Source organism: Danio rerio, chromosome 16, assembly GCF_049306965.1.
Source record: "Danio rerio strain Tuebingen ecotype United States chromosome 16, GRCz12tu, whole genome shotgun sequence".
In the NCBI taxonomy this organism is placed as follows: Eukaryota; Metazoa; Chordata; class Actinopteri; order Cypriniformes; family Danionidae; genus Danio; species Danio rerio.
The window spans coordinates 31,988,322-32,009,308 of NC_133191.1; the positions used below are offsets into that span (position 1 = coordinate 31,988,322).

Sequence of the window (20,987 nt, forward strand, 5' to 3'; positions counted from 1 at the left end):
TATTTATACGAAAAAAAAAAGAAATGCTTATCTTACTTTGAATTTGTCTCGTTTCTAGTCCAAACATCCACATTTCACAGCAAATACAAGATTATTTTACTTCTCCCATAGACAGATAAATGTGCTTGTTTTAAGGAAAAACTCTCAACTTTAACTTAAGGTGAAAACAAAACAATGTTTTTACTTGATTTAAGAATATTTCAACTAGTAATTAAATAAAGCAAAGTAAGAAAAGCATTTTTGCATTGCAATGTTCTGTACCTGAATCTAGAAAGACTCCCAGAAAAATGCCAATTTGAGCTATACAAAAGATCTTGCAAAACTGTATTCATATTGCAACATTTATTGAAGAAAAATAAAATAGGGTGTCGGTGGCGCAATGGATAGCACGATTGCCTCACAGCAAGAAGGTCACTGGTTTGAGCCTTGGCTGGGTAAGTTGTCATTTCTGTGTGAAGGTTACATGTTCTCCCTGTGTTCGTGTGGGATTCCTCCCGGTGCTCCGGTTTCCCCCCACAAGTCCAAAGATGTGCTGTAGGTGAATTGGATAAGCTCAATTGTTCGTAGTGTCGTAGTGTATGTGTGTGAATGAGTGTGTATGGATGTTTCCCAGTGATGGTTTGCAGCTGGAAGGGCATCGGCTGCATAAAACATATACTGGATAAGTTGGCGGTTCATTCTGCTGTGGTGGCCCCAGATTAATAAAGGGACCAAAAGAAACTGAATGAATGAAAAATAAAATATTTAAATATCAGAGCTTTAAGCTACCATCATCCTGTGGGGATTGTAGAATTGTCTGTGGGTCTACAAGTAAAAACAAGCTATAAAGAGCTGCTTTGTAGTACAAATTAAAGTGTAATTATTATTCGGTATAAATAAGTGTGCCAAGACTTGATTGTAGAGCCGAACTGCAGAATTTTTCCAAACAGATGCTTTCTTAGCTGCTATTTTCTCACCATTGTAAATTCAGAGTGGGTGGGTATTCTCTGTACCATTGTACAAGAATTACACACTCTTTAAGGACTAAATGAAGAACAAAAAAATCTGCTCTGAGTACATCAGGACCTTTAGTGTTTACTCATCAGTGGGGCCTTTGGTCTGTGTTACCATGACAACCTTGTCAACAATACCCAAGACAGGACTAAACACTGGTCAGTTCAGTGGCACTTTGCTGGCCATGTCTGTGGAAACACTGTGTGTGTGAAGGCACAACGGCTTATGTGTGTGTTTGGTATTATGAGTCACTGTTTGCCCGTGCAGGTTTCTTTCTGTCTGTCGACCTAAATGTTTTTGTGACAGAACTTGTTATTTTGCAGTCTGTGGGTCAGTTGGCAGGTCCGGGGTCAGCGAGGGGCATAGTGTGCAGGACCTCGTCCAGCAGCTGCAGGGCACGGTGTAGATGTACTTCCACCCAGCACGGTGTCTGTTTGATGGTCTGTCGAGGGTAGTCGGGTCCCCAGCCCTTCACAAAACTAAGGCGCAGGATGCACAGGCGACGCAGGTCATCAACACCTATCCCAGCTGCAGCAGACAGACCTGCCAAAGTGTATGAGGGAGAATCTGTAAGAGTAGGGCTGGACATATGATGTGATTCCATTCTTCTTTACTGGCTCAGGATTCAATTCATAAAATTCTCTCTCAGCAGTTGTAATCTAGCTTGGCACATTACAAAAATTCTAGGACTAAATATAAAGAGTTTACTGTTTGTGAATCAGAAAGTACTGGTCAAGCTGTATTTTTTATGAAAAGAGTCATTTATTGGAGAATCTGATTTAACTAAAACACAACCAGCTTGTATTAGTTATTTGGTTATGAATCAGACTATACACTACCTTACAAAAGTCTTGTCGTCTATCCCAGTTTTAGGAACAACAAATAATAACTTGACTTCTAGTTGATCATTTAATATCAGAAGTGGCTTATATAAAGGGCAAAGGCCTCTAGATTATGCCTACTTTACCTAAATAAAATACGATCATGCCTTGATTTTTAATTATTTTATTAGGACAGTCAGATCTGACTTTGCTTAGACAAAAGTCTTGTCACCTAACAGAAATAATGTACAGTATAGAATATAAAGTTATGGTGCAGTGGAAAAGAATGACTATTGTGTATGAGTCACATGAGCTTGGAGGACTGCATCCATACATCTCTGCAATAACTCAAACAACTTATTAATAACGTTATCTGGAATGGCAAAGAAAGCGTTTTTGCAGGACTTCCAGAGTTCATCAAGATTCTTTGTATTCTTTGTATTCATCTTTAATGCCTCTTCCTTCATCTTCCTTCATCAGACATGCTCAATAAAGTACATGTCTGGTGACTGGGCTGGCCAATACTGGAGCACCTTGACCTTTGCTTTCAGGAACTTTGATATGGAGGCTCAAGTATGAGAAGGAGCGCTATCCTGCTGAAGAATTTGCCCTCTCCTGTGGTTTGTTATGTAATGGGCAGCACAAATGTCTTGAAACTTCAGTCTGTTGATGTTGCCATTCATGTTGATGCAACACCAAAAACCACGACTTTTCTTTCACCAAACTTGACTGGTTTCTGTGAGAATCTGGGGATCATGTGGGTTCCAATAGACAGTATTTGTGATGATTGGGGATGCAGTTCAACAGAAAAATCTACCTTCTGCCACTTTTCTTAAATGATCAACTAAAAGTCAAGTTATTATATGTTGCTCTTTTAACTAGGATCGACGACTAGACTTTAGCCAGGTAGTTTACACTGGCCATGCTGCATGTGTTGAATTCATTATTAAACATCAGAAGAATCAGTTCATTTGTTCCTGAATCAGAAAACTCTTGTTGTGTTTTGTGTTTTGATTAAATTCAAGTTTGCTTGTGTAGCACTTTTCACAATGATTGTCATTCCAAAGCAGCTCCACAAAAGGTGCACATCATTGCATTAGTCAAAATCAGAAGAGTTAAGAAGTTGGGTGTACAGTGGGCAGGATATAAACATGGTTAACCTACAGTTATAGAGTATATATTGTCTTCAAAAAAAAAAAAAGATACATTCATTTGCTCATGAATTAGCCTCCTGCATTAAGCATTTGATTTACCAAATATAATTAGTTCAAAAGAGTAATTTGTTCAAGAATCAGACAACACTGGGCTGGTATGTTTTTGATTCATTTAAAAAAAACTGCTTCATAAGAGTCATTTGTTTGTGAATCTGGCTAAAATGGTTTTGTTGTATGTTCTTGGCTCATTTAAAAGAAGCAGCTCATAAGGTAATTCGCTTACATATCTGACTACGCTGGTTGTGCTGTTATGTTGGTAATGTTCTTCCTAAAAACCAGAGTCATTTGTACTTGAATTAAACTACACAACTCATACTGTATGTTATCATGCAGCTTGCCGACATAAATTAACAGAAAGCTACGTTTTCTTGGCACTAATTTGCTGTGGACTGCAAACTCAAAAAAACTGGCACAGAATTAAAAAGCTTGGTCTATGGGTTTGAAGAATTGTTTTTGAAAACACTGAAATATTGATACTACTGAAACCAATAATTGTGGGAGCAGTGACTCACTGATGGCTGGAGCGATTCCTCCAACACTACCAGGCCCAGGGATGCTCCCAGCCACCGCTGCAGCCTGAGCAGCTGCTGCTGCCTGTGCAGTCGCTGCCTGCTGCTGCATTTGCCTGTGACACTGACGGAGATCAAACACCTAGAAGAGTTCAATGACATTTATTTACCTGTGCTTGAACTGAGCTAGATATATTTTAGTCTTTCACATCCTAATTTTTAACCCATGTGCACTGTTCAAATTGACTACCCTTTCATTATGTTAGTGGCTGTTTTTGCCCCACTGACTTTCATTATAATGACATTTATTCATTGCAAAGCCATGACACCATATAAGCATGCACTCTTGATTGTTGGTGGTTTTCCCTGTTAGGAGGAGGTCAAACATTTAATTTTACTGTTCATCATCAGTTGGCAACATTAACCCTTTAGATAGGCCTGTGCAACATCAACCCTTTAGATAGGCCTGTGCAAAAACGTTTCTGGGTTTTATATAGATTTCTATGGAGTATAACATCACATTATAGTGTGTATGTATAAATACACTCACTATGCTTACTATGTTCTGGGAGCTGAGGTGCTTATTTTGATTTTCTCTGATGTTTCAAGTATGCAAAGGTCTCTCTCATGCCTTTTATACAATTGCAAATCACTTACCTCTTTCTTTGTTTTGTTAGTCTTTTTTCTTTCTGCAGCTGATGTAGCTTGATGTAGCTTGTGGTTATATATTTTAATTCTTGAATAAATAAATAAGATAAAAATACACCCTCACACACTATACTCCATAAAACTCAATATAAAAGCCATAAAATAAGCTTTTTTTGCACTGTAACTGACGAACAAGATAAAAATGACAAATTGTACCTCTTCCTAAATGGAAAAACCACCAGCAATCAAGAATGCATAATAATATGGTGTCATTGCTTTGCAATAAAAAAAGAACTATAATGAAAGTCAATGGGCCAAAAACAGCCTCAAACATAATGAAAGGGTGGAAAATTTGCCCAGAGTGTGTTGTTGTTGTTTTTACATATTCAAAGAATTTTCCCAAAATATGTGTCAAAGTAAGATTCATTACCAAATATTATTCCATTTGCTGAAATAAAGAGACATTTGTGACTCAAAAGTACCCGAAAGTTGATGAAAATGTAACATAACACAAGGGTTAATCCTAATGATTTACACTATTCTAATTTTTCCTGGAAATAACAGATTTTACAAATACATGTATTATCTGTAGTGCACTACTAGCACATGGTTTTTCTCCTTCTGGTTTAGATGTGGTAGATCTGATTTAACTGCACCGAAGGAAGCAGTTAAAAGGTGTGATGTCATTAAAGGTGCACCTTAATGAGGGCTCCGGGGTAGATCTTGTGAACCGCGTCCCCTGGCGCTCTCCCTGCCTCTCTGTCAAGGTAGTAACTTTGCACAAAGACAGCATGGTCACTAAGGCAGCGCATCCACACGTCCCCTTCCCCACGGCACTCCAGCTGAACCCCTTTACCAATGTGAAGCCTGTTGGGTGGATGTCAGGCATTCATATGCTCGCATTTCCTTTTATAAACATGTGTAATTTATATGCTGAATGCACACTGACCGTGCCCTCTCGCTGGCATCAGTTCGGTGAACATTACTAAGCTGACCCAGACAGAAGCGGTCTCCACCCGAAGGGTCCACATATCCATCTACCGTCACCACTGGACAGTTTGCTAGAACTTTGAACATCTCCCCAACTTGCACGTCCATCTCAAAATAAGAGATTGAACACCAGAACTCTGGGCCTGTAGTGCACACACAATGAAACATTTACACCATGCATTATGGTTAATACGAATTGATTATATACATTTTTCATGTAGATAATCATGTTTGTGTGTACCTGGATGGTTGGAGACTGGTTGAGGATATGATGTCGGTGTGTGATGCTGAGACCCTAAAAACAGTATAAAATGAAAACAAAACACATTTAAAATGCAACGAAGGGCATATGTTAGGTATATCATAGTTACTGATAAATATGATCATGAAAAATAACATTACGATTATCTATTTTTAAATGTTATTTTATTCATTCTTTTATATTTTGAGTTATTATATATCATTCAGAAGATTGGGTGTAGACATGATGTCAGTTTTTACTAACAGAAGTGGCTAGTGTGAGGGGGAGGGGCTTGCTGGTGACTCCGCCCATTCTGCTGTGGTCCAGTAGGAGTATAAGAGGCTGTGCTGGTCCCTGTCCAGGTTGTCGCTGAAACACAATTGAATTTAAAGCAAATTATTAGTTGTTCCAATTTTCAATGTTTCTCTTATATCAGCATAAAATAACACAACGCAGAGTCTTAATAATATTAAAAAAGTCAATTGTGAACACATTTCAATTTATTCCAGATTATTGCTTACTGGATCAGAGTTTTTTATCTGTAACTTTCACATGTTAAAAAATAAAATTGATCTCACATTGTGTGAATCATATTGACAATTTTCGTCCGTAGTAAAAAAAATATCGAATCAGCTTGGATTTGTTGCATTTTTCACATGAAAAGCACTTTGAGAGGTGTTTTGATGGTTCAGATCTACCGTAGTGAAAGGCAAAATACAGAATGCCCAGAAAGATAACTTTATGACAGTGTGTTAAATAAAGACAGAATGTAGCAGAGTGTTGAGATCCCCTCTAGCACTTCTCTCCTGCCGCTGTTTGGCGTGTGTGTGTCCATACTTTGGTATACTGCCCATAGACATTATTGCTTGCTCCAATATGTCAATGTGGCCACCATATATTATAATGTCTATAGTACTGCCATTCTGTGTTTCGGTTTTGTTGACATATGTAAATGTCTGAAGTATCACAAGCAATGTATCAAAATTCCACTGATTTTCTGAAATAAACTTTTGGGATAATCCAGAGCAGCTCTTTGATAATGAGCAAAACTCGCCTTCCTTTCTATGCAGTATTGAATGAACACAATATGTAGCCTATTCCTATTACTCTTTCTTCTTCTATTTTGAAGAGGAGAGAGGAGAACAAGCATCACTACTTAAATTGACTCTGGATGTTGTGCGTGTAATTGATTAATACTACTCGGTATGCAAGATTTGTGTATATGTGACAATTTTTTGGGATATGAATACAAAAAATGCATATAAAAACCTTTGGGGTTAAAACTTTTTTCACACCAGTCAACCAAACTCCAGAGTTTGTTTTCAAGATGTTTTTGTTGGTTGGTTGATTTGTTAAATGGTTGGTTTTACTGACTGTTTTGACTGGTTGGCTATCTGGTACTAGGTTAGCTGATTTGTTGGATCTGGGTTGGTTGGTTTTACTGGATGGTTCGTTTTACTGACTGTTTTGTTGGCTGGTCCTAGGTTGGCTGGTTTGTCGGAATTGGTTTGGTTGGTTTTGACTGGCTTGTTGGTTAGCTGGTTCTAGGTTGGTTGGTTTTACTGGCTGGTTTGTTATTTAGTTCTAGGTTGGCTGATTTGTTGGAACCGGGTTGGTTGGTTTTGCTGGGTGGTGAGTTTTATTGACTATTTTGTTGGTTGGTTCTAGATTGGTTGATTTTACTGGCTGGTTTGTTGGCTGGTTTGTTGGATTTGAGTTGGTTGGTTTTACTGGTTTGTTGGTTAGCTGGTTCTAGGTTGGTTGATTAATTGGATGTGGGTTGATTGATTTTACTGGCTGTTTTTTTTTGGCTGGTTAGTGGGATTCGAGTTGGTTGGTTGGTTGGTTGGTTGGTTAGTTTTACTGGTTTGCTGATTGGCTGGTTCTAGGTTGGTTGGTTTGTTGGATCTGGGTTGGGTAATTTTACTGGCTGGTTTGTTGGCTGGTTTTAGGTTGGCTGGTTTGTTAAATTTGGGTTGGTTAGCTGGTTCTAGGTTGGTTGGTTTTACTGGCTGGTTTGTTATTTAGTTCTAGGTTGGCTGATTTGTTAGAACCGGGTTGGTTGGTTTTGCTGGGTGGTTAGTTTTATTGACTAATTTGCTGGCTGGTTCTGTTCTAGGTTGGTTGGTTTTACTGGCTGGTTTGTTAACTGGTTCTAACTTGGTTGGTTTGTTGGATCTAGGTTGGTTGATTTTACTGGCTGGTTTGTTGACTGGTTTTAGGTTGGCTGGTTTGTTGGATTTGAGTTGGTTGGTTGGTTGTTTGGTTGGTTTTACTGACTTGTTGGTTAGCTGGTTCTAGGTTAGTTGATTTGTTTTATGTGGGTTGGTTAATTTTACTGGCTGGTTTGTTGGCTGGTTTTAGGTTGGCTGGTTTGTTGGATTCAAGTTGGTTGGTTGGTTTTACTAGATTGTTGGTTAGCTGGTTCTAGGTTGGTTGATATGTTGTATGTGGGTTGGTTGATTTTACTGACTGGTTTGTTGGCTGGTTTTAGGTTGGCTGGTTTGTTGGATTTGAGTTGGTTGGTTGGTTTTACTGGTTTGTTGGTTAGCTGGTTCTAGGTTGGTTGATTTGTTGGATGTGAGTTGGTTGATTTTACTGGCTGGTTAGTTGGATTCGAGTTGGTTGGTTGGTTGGTTTTACTGGTTTGTTGGTTATATGGTTCTAGGTTGGTTGGCTTGTTGGATCTAAGTTGGTTGATTTTACAGGCTGGTTTGCTTAGGCAATCTCAGACCGACTGTTTTGTTGTGGAACAGAGAGCAATTGGCATGTTCACATATGCACAAATAAACCAAGCTAATGGAGAAAATGTGCCAGGTTCTAAAACAAACACTCCAATTGAGCTACAGTAGATAGTAAAGAACCTTTACACAATGTACGACTCACTATGGTAAGAGCTCTGTGTCTGTGTGTGCTTGGAGTTGCTGTATTCGCTCTGGCTGACAGAAGGCTGCTGGGATGAAGGTTGGCTGTGTGTGGGTGGATGACTGTGTGTTGGAGTGGAGGGTGGAGTGCTGGTGGACAAGGCCCGTCCTGCTGGTGATGCGATCTGGAGAAGACCTTCAGGACGTTCAGCCTGTATGGACAACCTAGGAGCGCTCGCTTTGGAAAGAGTTAGACAGATAGAAAATCACTTTAAATGACTTATTATCAATATCAAACTACTCTGTCAACTGGTTTGCTTAATCAAAGTTTTGCTATACTTACGGGGTGGAGAAAGGGGCAGGTTGGGGTAGAGAGTTACAGATGAAGTGGTCCTCTGGGGTGGCTCTTGGGACATCAGTCTCAGCGGCTGTGGGCTGTAGTGATCTGGAGGATGGTGGTCATGCTGTAATGTCATACTAGACGGACCCTCCAACTGGATGCAGTCATGTATGTGCTCTTCTTTTATTATCCTGCCTGAGGGATGAGAAAGAGTGTCAAAACATTGTTGAGCTCCTCTCCAAGCTCATGCTCCTGTTTATGCCTCTCACTGCAAGGCGAGTCCTTGCTTGTCTCGATCTGACACATTTTATGGCAGTCTCTGTCTGATTAAAGGCTGGCTGCCAGCAGCATGCCGATCAGGGCCATCAGCGATTAGCCGTGATGAATGTTTGAGACATTCTTTCACATTGAGGAGAAACACAAGCACTAATGGCCCTATTCATTCAGAGCTCCACTCACCTGTGTTTGGCAAACTGAATCCCACTGCAAAACAAGAAGAATGAAAAAATAATAGAGCACAATGTATTGCATGAAAAATTCAATGGCATATAAGGAAATCATGTTTAGATTACTGCCTGTTGATCAAAATATTTTCAAAAAAATGTATTAGTGATGAAGCGAGTAACATACTCACCTATTCCAGGAGACACCACACGCTCATAGTGGTAGGGGTTCACACACACGTTATCATACTTCAGATCGAACGCATACTGACAGAACTTGACATGTTTGAGTTCATTCTTGTGAAGGTCCGGCCATCGCCACAGACGAGCGTATATGACATGAGGAAAACCCTTCCGTCCAGCCACCTGAGTAGCAGTGACAACAATTCATCTCAACATACAGTCCAAAAATCCATTGTAGTTTACACACATTCAGAATTATAATGGTTAAGAATTATGAATTAAAAATGTATTATAAATCATAAGATTTATATATTCTACTACTTTTTAGATTTATATATGAGCTATTTCTTCCTAATTGACTGTATCTTCTGAGACTGGCATGTCCTTTTGTTTAAGGTGTAGTTAGACATAGGATTAAGCTATTAACATTTAACAAAAGGAAGACTTCTGATCGACCTTTTTGTTAATCATTTATGTTTTCTTTTACATTCACCAGCCACCTTTATATATATATATATATATATATATATATATATATATATATATATATATATATATATATATATATATATATATATATACAGTTGAAGTCAGAATTATTAGCCCCCCTTTGATTTTTATTCTTTTTTAAATATTTCTCATATGATGTTTGACAGAGCAAGGACATTTTTACAGTATGTCTGATAATATTTTTTCTTCTTGAGAAAGTCTTATTTGTTTCATTTTGACTAGAATAAAAGCACTTTTTAATTTTTTAAGAACCATTTTAAAGTCAAAATTATTAGCCTGTTTAAGCTACTGTATATATTTTTTCTATAGTCTGCAGAACAAACCATCTTCTTAAATTAACTTGCCTAATTACCCTAACCTGCCTAGTTAACCTAATTAACCTAGTTAAGTCTTTAAATGTAACTTTAAGCTGTATAGAAGTGTCTTGAAAAAATATCTAGTAAAATATTATCTACTGTCATCATGGCAAAGATAAAAAAATCGCTTATTGGAAATGAGTAATTAAAATCGTTAGGTTTAGAAATGTGTTGAAACAATCTTTCCTCTGTTAAACAGAAATTGGGGGAAAAATAAACAGGGGGGCTTATAATTCTGACTTCAACTGTACATACAACTCAAATAACTACTTGTTACAATCAACATATACATCTATGTATGCACAACACATCAAACCTTGAAGCAGATGAGCTACAGCAGCAAGAGAGCAGACTGGTGACATTCCTGTCAGTTAAGAATGCTGTAAGTCTCACAGGCTTACAGAAATTTGGTACCAGAAGTCTGGAAACAGTTCTAGTATGTTGAGTCTCAATGTCTGGCTTGATATTTGGTTGTGAAGGTCAGAACTTGGCATCAGTAACATGAAAGCATAGATCCTGGGAATAGTCTGGGGAATATTTTCTTGGCACACTTTGAGCTTCTTAGTACCAATTGGGCATGATTTAAATGCCACTGCCTACCAAGTATTGAAGAAGACAAACTCCATCCCTTTATGACCACAATGTGGCCATCTTGTGATTACCTTTAACAGGATAACATAAGTGTCATGTCTCAAAGTTAAAGCTCATCTCAAACTGGTTTCCTAAACATTCAATAATTCACAAAATATCCCCCACAGCCACCAAATCTCAGTCTAATATAGCACATTTGGTGGAGTGCCATTATGAAAATGTCAACAAATATGCAGCAACTGCTTGATGCTATCATGTCAGTGTAGACCAAAACCTCTAATTGTTGTTTCCAGCACCTAGTTTAATCTGTGCCAAAAAGAATCAGGCAGCTCAAAAACAAAAGTGGGTTAAACAAAGTACTATCAAGGTGTGCCTATAACATGGCCAGTGAGTATATCAATTTAGTGTTATTGTTCCTGCACTGACCCAAAACATCTTAATAATCAGAGTATTCCCAGTATTATATTCATTTTCCACCCTTTCCTGAGTCCGAGCTCTGTTCCAAAGAATTATTCTCAAAGAGAAAAATGCATTTGATGTTTTTGGCACACAAGTAAGACATAACTAAATGCCAAATGAAATAGAAGACTGATGCTGTAATATGATGTAAAACACAACTGGAAAACCATGATGTCTCATCTGTTTAATTGGCTTTCAGTATGAAACATGCTCAGTATGAACATCAGGACTAATAACAGTTATTATTTTAGAATCATTCAACTTTTAAATTCAACTAAAATGTGCTTTACATAAATTACTGTTCAAAACATAAATATTTTTAATACTCTTATACCAAAGCACCCTTTTTAGCATATTGTGTACTGTTGAGAAATTACTATTTGAAATACTTTTTTTATTTTCAACATCCATTACTATAGTCTTCCAGGTAACATGAACCAGAAATTAGAAACAATGTTGCTTAGAAACCATTTCTTATACTTACCAGATTTGTAAAAGATGCTTTTAACGCTTTACTGAACAACAACATAAGTTAATACATTGTCACAGTCACCAATTTTTCAATATTGTAATATAGTATTTTATCATATTGTAATGACCCCATACTTGTTTATATTATGTACATTTCTGAGAGATTCTTATTATGCTAATATGCAAATTTTAATATTTCAGCCTGAAAAGAAAACAAAATTGAGGTAATAAATTATTATTTTTATTTCATTATTCAAATTATATTTTTATTTTTTATCTTCTATGGATGCATGCTGAGGATTTTGAGAGATATCTTCCATTTGACGTTGAATGCAGACAACCCAAGTTTTTAAAAAAAATTGCGAAAGATTTTGCCTTTTTTTTCTGACAGCACAGTGGCTCAGTGGTTAGCACTGTTGCCTTGGAGAAAGAAGGCTGCTGGTTCGAGTCCTGGCAGGATCAGTTGGTATTTCTGTGTGGAGTTTGAATGATCTCCCCATGTTCACGTGGGTTTTCTCCAGGTTCTCCGGTTTCCCCCACAGTCGAAAGGTATAAGTGAATAGGGTCAACAAAATTGGCCAAAGTGTATAAGTGTGTGTGTAAATGCAAGAGTGTAAGGGTGTTTCACAGTACTGGGCTGGAAGGGCATCCACTGCTAAAACAAATGTTGGAATAGTTGTCGGTTCATTCTGCTGTGGTGGCCCCAATCTAATTACTGACTGTTCATGGTTTAATAAGCCATTTCAAAAGCTTAAGACCACAACATCATGGAGAAAAACGATACAATGTAAAAGAAGTAAAAGAAAGGGAAGCAAACAGAAGATAAAAAGCACAGAAAAACATTTGACTCTGCTGTCATACCATCTTGTGAGTGGCAACACACTGTGACCTCATTTGCTATTGGAATGACTTACAACTCTCCACCCTGGAGACTGACCTTCCTGAGCGAGTCAAAGCGGAGACAGTCAGCTCACAGACACAGAGACAGAGCTGGTCCATTGCCAAACCCATTACGTTTTACAAACTCAAACACAGACAGAACACCATATTAAACTCTCAGAACTCTCTAGTTTTCATAAACATCACATTTCTCCACTAACAAACCCAAATAGCTGCGTACGACGTGAAACAGAGAGTTTAGCGCACATACATACAGATGAACGTATACATTTAGAACTTGTTGCATAAATGTGCCACTTGAACGCATTGCACTCATGCTTCAAATACTGACATAGTCGTCTCTGTCTTTCTCCCACATACACAGAGTGCGAGACAGACAGGCTTAAGCTTGGCTCCGCCTCTTTCCTGTGTTTCAGACAAAACAAGCGTTCCTCGCCCTCCACCCGCCTCACTCTCCGTCTACAGCTGGGGGAAGGGAAAACTCTCTGTCTCGAGCCTCTCTGAGTCTCTCTCAAATCTTCAAATGACTATTTTGGGAGAAAAGATTTCCATGTTAACATCAGCCATACCTCGATTCTCCTCCTCTGATGGTTTCAAAAATGCTGCCAATGTGAAAGTCTGCCAGACTTTTGGTCTTAATTGTGAAAAGTAATGTGATATGACTGTTTTATGTTGGTGTAAGCGAATATAGGCATTTTGTATTTATTTTAGTTAATTATGGTCTTGAAAATCCATTATGATTCCAGGGGTGGATTTAACCAACAAGCAGCAGCTTAGGGCCCCAGGACATTTTTGGGCCCCCCATAAATATTTAAAAGTATAAATTATACCTATAAACTATATATAACGTTGTCTATCATATTTTGTATAATGAGAGTCAAACAAGTAAAATTATTACATAATTAAAGATGATTTCATTCATTCATTCATTTTCTTGTCGGCTTGTCTCGTTTATTAATCCGGGGTCGCCACAGCGGAACGAACCGCCATCTTATCCAGCACGTTTTTTACTCAGCGGATGCCCTTTTAGCTGCAACCCATCTCTGGGAAACATCCACACACACACACACACACACACACACACACACATACATACACACTCATACACTACGGACAATTTAGCCTTCACAATTTACCTGCACAGCATGTCTTTGGACTGTGGGAGAAATCGGAGCAACCGGAGAAAACCGACGCAAACGCAGGGAGAACATGCAAACTCCACACAGAAACGCCAACTGAGCCAAGGTTTAAACCAGCGACCCAGCGACCTTCTTGCTGTGAGGCAACAGCACTACCTACTGCGCCACTGCGTTGCCTAATTATGATTTAATATACAATAAAATATTGTTATTATTATTATTAATATTATTATTATGTAATGTCATGTAAAAACAATATTATGAAACAAAAATCCACCACCCCCAATCATGGAGCAGTCCAGCAGTCAAATTTATAATATATATACAGTTAAAGTCAGAAACATTAAACCCCCTTTTGATTTTTTTTCTTTTTTACATATTTCCCAAATGATGTTCAACAGAGCAAGGAAATTTTCACAGTATGTCTGATAATATTTTTTGTCTTCTGGAGAAAATCTTATTTGTTATATTTCGGCTAGAATAAAAGCAGTTTTTATTTTTTTAGCCCCTTTAATCTATTTTTTCCCCCCTGATTGTCTATTCAACAATCCATCATTATACAATAACTTGCCTAATAACCCTAACTTGTCTTGAAAAATATCTTGTAAAATATTATTTACTGTCATCATGGCAAAGAAAAAATAAATCAGTCAATTGTAAATTTATTAAAAAAATATATAATTATTTAAAATGTAAAGCTTACATTAAGATAAAACATAGAAAAGAAGATTGAGTGATATATAAAAACTGCTAAATAAATAAAAATGAAATAAAAGTAGAAAGAATGCATTTCAGAACTTGTGGCCTGATGGCTTGAGGGCTTAGGTCCCCCAATCACTAAATCTGCCCCTGCAGATGACAATAGTGCAATCACTTGGAATGGAGATGCAACCTTTAGGAAAAAATTGCTTCTTTTCCTGAATATTGATGCTGGAGCTTTATTTGATATTGTTTATGTTCTAGTTTTATTTTGAAGCTGAGAACTGGCCACATACCCTGTTTACAATGTGTGCAGTCACATTCATAAAAAATAATCCAACGCTGATGTGCTTTTCCATAAAAACAAACTATTTTATGTGTAAGATGATACCAACAGTCTGGTACATAATGATAACTCTGCTAAAAAAGAAGAGAATTGATTTGGATGCTAGTATCATTATTTTAACATCATATTAATATCATTGCAGTATTTGTTAATATTTTGTAATTATAAGTCTTAGATTTGAATTTTATTTTTATTTTAAATTATTAGAAGGTTTTAAAAAATAAATTGACTAAATAATAATAATAATATATGTATGTTATGTATAACTATATATAATTATATTCGTCCATTCATTCATTTTCTTTTCAGCTTAGTACCTTTATTAATCTGGGTTTGCCACAGCGAAATATGTTATTACGCAGCGGATGTCCTTCCAGCTGCAACCCATCACTGGGAAACACCCATACACTCCCATTTACACACATACACTACAGACATTTAAGTCTACCCAATTCACCTATATCACATGTCTTTGGACTTGTGGGGGAAACCGGAGCACCAGAAGGATATCCACACGAACATGGGGAGAACATGCAAACTCCACACAGAAATGCCAACTGACCCAGCAGAGGCGCAAACCAGCGACCTTCTTGCTGTGAGGCGACAGAACTATCCACTGCGCCACCCATATAATTATATGTATAATTACAACTATATAGATTATATATGTATATTATAATGTATAACTTTCATAATCCAAATACTAAATAAAAACAATTTCAGTACTCTAAATTTCAGTATTTTTTATTTAAAAGCTTATTATTTCTTCTTATAATCAGCTTTTTAAAATACTAATATTTAAATTTTAGCTTTAATTTGATTATCAAAACTTAAAATACATTTTAATTCACTTTAATTGATCAATCATAGTTACAAAAAAAAAAACTGTGGCTTAAATTTTCATATGCTGGAACAACCTGGTATGCAATTGTTCCCACCAAGGATTCTTAACTTACTTAACTTGCTTTTATGGTCAACCAGCTTCTTCAAAAGTCACTGACCTGTTGTAAATAATGTTGGCTGCTAAGTTTGGCATGGCTGTGCTGGTTCACTAAACAGACCAGCATAAAACCAGCTGAATTAACATTTCAGCAGTTAGTTAGTATCGTCTTGTGTCCTGTTGCAACAAACCACAGACATCATCTGATTTTCACAAATGTAATCAATATGTGATAAAATGCATTGTGCTGTATAAATAAAGTAAGATGAGTATAAAAATATGATGTTAGCTGGTTGTCTCTGACCTGCAAACGTCCGTCCAGCGTTCTTTGAATGGTGACACACTTGCTTGGATGAACTCCATTTGTAGTGATCGCGGTGATGAGAGAGTCCAGCTCATCTCGTTTCTCTTTGAGTTTCTTTACCAGGCTTTCGATGGCACGTTTCGCGAAGCTCTCATTCTCTCCCCCCTGCCGGTGGCACATCAAGCTGTGAACGATGCTTAAACAGGCATCATTGCTGCTCGGGGCATTTACAGACATTCTGCTCACACTGATTTAGAAGAGAAAGAGAAAGACTTTAGTAAGTACTATTAAAAAATTATATCAATTGAGTAAGATATTCTAACATATTGTATCAAAGACAAATAAATAAATGTACAATAAAAATGTACACTAAAATACAGCACACAAACGCTTTTCAAGCAAAAACATTTAGATTTTTCAAACTTGTATTGAACTTCTGAGACAGATGATAATTGGCTAGTAATGACAAATCATAAGGTTCAGCTATTCTGCATAATTATTTGTTAGGTGATACAAGGAGTTTTCTGATTTTTAAAATTAAAAGTATATATACAGTAGCAGAATATTTAATAAAATTTTTGACCTGCATGACCGTCTATATATTATATAGCATATAATAATAAAGGATATTTTATAGCGATTCTCTTTTTTTGGCAAGCAAAATATTGCTAGGCTAATTAAAAAATTTTTTTTTTGGGGTTGCATTTCTTAAGTCCTAATGTCACTAGTCCCCACACTTAATGCATTTTTTTTCCCGCATAATTTCTTAAATATCAGCCTCTGCCAAATGGTAGATATATATTGGTTTATGGTAATAGTACCAGAATTAATACATATACTATGAAATATCTGAAAATATGAAGTGTAAAATCTATTTATTTAAAAACATAATCAAAATGAAACATTTTTGAACACAAAATCATCTTTATTTTTTAAGTAAAATATTTCAGATTCTCATTTAACATGTTTACCTGTTTGTTTGTTAGTTGTTGTTGTTTTTTTTTTTTTTACAATAAAACCAAAATCAGGTGAAGTAGTGCAACAGGATTATGTTTGATTATTTTTTTGTAAGCCAACCATGTTGTAATGTAAACCATTATTTAAAACAGTCAAAATATGGTCAATCATTTGGTAAAGCGGGCAGTTAAATGGTTACTGTAATTCACTATTAATGTGATGTCTGATGTTAAAAGTATGTATGTTTACCTTTGGACAGAAAACTATTTCATTGCGTTGGGTCACCACTTTCCAGATTTCCAGTCCTCAAGTGAAACCAGTGTCGAACCACTGTGCAATATTTAAAGTAATAATAAAAAACTAAAATGTGGATAAAATGTCCAAACACTTTTGAAGCCACTGTATAGTTTTTACAGCAATAGTGAACAATCACTGACAATGCAGCACAGGTTATGCATTTTAACTTTTGAGCCTAATATGCTGTCAAAATGTAATTAAAATTTAATTAATTAAAATTACAAAAACAGATAAAAAAAAGCTTATTATAAAAATACAGAATTCTATAATATAACTATATATGTTGACAAAGCAAATCATTTGATAGGCTTTTCCACAGTAGACGTCTCCATCACTTATAACTTCAGCTACTTCAGTCAAGGAAATGCCAAACAGTTACTTCCTGAATCAGACGCTGATTTATTCGGTATTCCGAGACAGTATGGCCAAGTTTCCCAGGCAAATGTTAATGACAAAATACATAAAACACAAACTATAAATGTATAGAAGCAGATATAAGCACTAGTACTTACAAGTTCGTTTTGTGTCACATGTGCGTATCTTCTGTGTGTGTCGCTCGTCTGACTAGCTCGCTGACCGTGCGCGCAGAGAGAGAGAGAGAGAGAGAGAGAGAGAGAGAGAGAGAGAGAGAGAGAGAGAGAGAGAACTCCCCTAGCGAGACAAACGTAAAGTTACGTGTGAAGCTATTCAAGTTCAACAAAACTTACTTTATAAAATGAAACGGAGGGAGAGCTGAAGTCCTCAAACATTTACTGTAAGTCTCGTTGTGCCTGAGTTACCTGTTTATGTTTACAAATATGAGTAAAATTAAGTAAACCATAGTTTTATTATAGTAAATCCATTTTTTCGTTCATTTATTCTTTTTTGGGAGGCGCAATAATTGCGTAGGACCAGTTTTACTACAAATAGTAGACTACAAATAGGAGATATAAAAATATATCTGATGATATTAAAGGAAAAATTAGTTATTTCAATTTTAAATGTAATTAAAATTAATAGAACTATCTCTTTAATTTTACTTTATTATTATTATTATTATATAAAATTTTAGCACTATATTAAATTAAAACAAAGCTGTTTTAATAGCATGTGCATGACAATATTTCAAAAATATGTCCCCATTTTATGTCTATAGTCTCAGACATTTATTAAAACTTAATAAATCAGTTATTATAAGGAGCGGTAGTCTAAAAAAACATTTACCACAGTCTATGTCTATTTTAGTGTCAGACAAGTTTTTTTGTGTCAGACAAATTTCTGAGTTTAAATGTTTTAGAATATTTTACACTGATAGTAATTGTGTCACAAATATATATCAACATAATCATGTTATTGCTGAGGAAGATATTTAACATCTTTAGATGATTTTCCTAGCATCAAGCATCAACAAAAAGCAAAATCCCATAAGCTCCATTTGTTAGTGAAATAAATTTCTAAAATGCCAACAGCATCAGAAGTCAACATCATTATATCTTTTTAAATTTGAATCTTAAAAAACATAAATGTGAAAATTAATAGTAACATATTCACTGCTTGTTAATGATTCAATCATTCATTCATTTTCTTTTCGGCCTAATCCTTCATGGGGTCGCCACAACGGAATTTACCACCAACTTATCCAGCATATGTTTTACACTGTGGATGCCCTTCCAGCTGCAACCCATCACTGTTAAACATAATTCATTTAATACATAATAAATTTATGTATTTGATAGCAAAAAGTTGGCGTTTCTTTGTGGAGTTTGCATGTTCTCGCCATGTTGGTGTGGTTTTGATAGTAAAAAGTTTGTTACACTCGTCAAATCTGTCAACTTTGTCAGCGCTGTCACCTCTGTCAGATGAATATTTTTATCATTTAAAAAAAGATTTTTGTTTGGAAATTGTTGTGTCACATGTGAAAGTGTAATGCCTGCTAGCATAAGATTGTGTTTTTATTTTTATTTTGCATGGGTAAACTATGGATGGTTTAGCTAAATCATGGTTAATAGCATCATTTAACTGCAATATTTTTAATTTAAGTTTATTTTATAATGTAAGCCAAGCCGTTGGATGTTCAGAAAATGATAAGCCAATGTATAGGGATGTAAAAATATTAACTAGATATTAATTCATATGTATTTAATTCACTTTTTTTTTTTTTAGTAAATTTTGATAAAAAGATTATTAACTGTGATTGTCCATTTGATTTGACATTATTAAATGGTTTACCATACTGGAAAGAGATTAAAATACATTAAGTTGCCATTTTTGAAGTAGAGATTGCCTATTAATAAAGACAAGAAACTTATTAATTCTTCTGGCAGCTAATAAAAAGTAATTACAAAAATGGTTAAAATTAGAGTCACATTGGAGAATGGATTGATACAATGCACACTATATATTCTCCTGAGAACCCATTGACTTGTGTCCTCTGTTGTGGACAATGCGTTTTCATGAATTTTCTTTGAATTTTTTGGGCTATTTTTCTGTCAAGTCCCGTTGTACTGTTCAGAGGACATCCTGGGCTTTCTAGTGACATGTCATTTGATTGGCTGGCATGCTAGGAACCACTTCTAACACTGCATCCAAAATGGCCGACATACAAAAAAAGCACATTTTATGGAAAGGAGAGAAGCATGTAAAATTAAGCTTTTTAATTAATTATTTTTTTTTACTATTATTAATACATAAATATATTAGTTTATTAAAGTGTCAGAAACAATACATTTAGCTTTCAAAGCAGTTAACTTGTTTGTGTCTCAAAATATCATCCTTTTTTAAATGTCCACTATAGTGGACACCAGGACCATCTTAATGTAATTGACTGCATGTTGTAGGAGGCAGAACAATTAGAGAATGACAATCATATTTAAATAACTTTTATGTTAAATTTGGAGTTCGGCTCTCTTTCAGACTAAACTGTTTCAGGAATTTCAACACAAAAAAGGCTTTTGTTTAGTTTTTGTTACATTAATGTTAGATTAATATCCCTTTACAGCCATATCCTGTACAGTTTTGTTGTCTGAGTGGTGACCGTTTTAAACTAAAATTGTCCTGTGGTTCACTACAGTGGACATGCTGTGAAATTTAATATAAAAACAAAATGTAAAAAATGTAGGAAATCACAGAAAAAGGAAAAATAGAAAAAAATAATTTTTTCGGGTCTCAGGAGAAATATTTCATGGAAGAAACTTTTTCTTTTTCATTAAGAACACAAACTAAATACTTTTTTCTAAATTGAAAAAAATGATTGAGCTTATTTTACCAATATGCCTGGATTTTTCTTGAATTGTAACTTTTGAATGTAATATTATGTGTCTAAAATATATATATATATATATATATATATATATATATATATATATATATATATATATATATATATATATATATATATATATATATTTTTTTTTTTTTTAATTTAAAGGCAACATGGCTTAAAGGCCATTTTATGGATTTTATTTTATAAAGGGAAGAAAATACAAAGCAAATGCAAGATCTGTAAGTCTCTTTCTGTATGAGAGATTATGTAAGTTATATATGTATTTTTTTTTTTTTTTGGAAACTCAAAAAAAAAAAGAAAAAGAAAAATGATGAAATGGTTTACAATGATTTTCCTAAGATGAAAGCCATTTTAAAAGGTTAAATAAATTTGAAGCAATTAATCAATTTATAAAAATGAAGTAATAAAATTGTAAATAATATTACAAAATAAAACGTAATAAAAGAATAATAAAAAATAAATACTAAGCGGATTGTGGCATTATGACCGGCAGAGGGCGCTAGAGCATTC

At 35.5% G+C, this 20,987-nt stretch overlaps 1 protein-coding gene across 3 annotated transcripts; it reads right to left on the minus strand.

The window, feature by feature from the left end:
- Nucleotides 1-327: 327 nt before the first annotated feature.
- smad10b (SMAD family member 10b) lies at nucleotides 328-17,777 on the minus strand. 3 transcript variants are annotated; one of them, XM_005158079.6, is made up of 13 exons: nucleotides 17,728-17,777; nucleotides 17,168-17,248; nucleotides 15,962-16,208; nucleotides 9,255-9,429; nucleotides 9,080-9,103; nucleotides 8,624-8,815; nucleotides 8,303-8,518; nucleotides 5,681-5,785; nucleotides 5,417-5,470; nucleotides 5,135-5,318; nucleotides 4,884-5,052; nucleotides 3,541-3,679; nucleotides 328-1,536 (listed from the first exon to the last, which is right to left on the minus strand). In XM_005158079.6, exons 3-13 carry the CDS (start codon nucleotides 16,196-16,198, stop codon nucleotides 1,325-1,327), a joined length of 1,707 nt encoding a protein of 568 aa, XP_005158136.1. In that variant the 5' UTR covers nucleotides 16,199-16,208; nucleotides 17,168-17,248; nucleotides 17,728-17,777; the 3' UTR covers nucleotides 328-1,324. The 3 variants fall into 3 exon arrangements, with proteins under 3 accessions (XP_005158136.1, XP_001922725.2, XP_068070257.1); XM_001922690.8 differs by lacking the exon at nucleotides 17,168-17,248; XM_068214156.2 differs by lacking the exons at nucleotides 15,962-16,208; nucleotides 17,168-17,248; nucleotides 17,728-17,777 and adding an exon at nucleotides 15,719-15,842.
- Nucleotides 17,778-20,987: the final 3,210 nt, after the last annotated feature.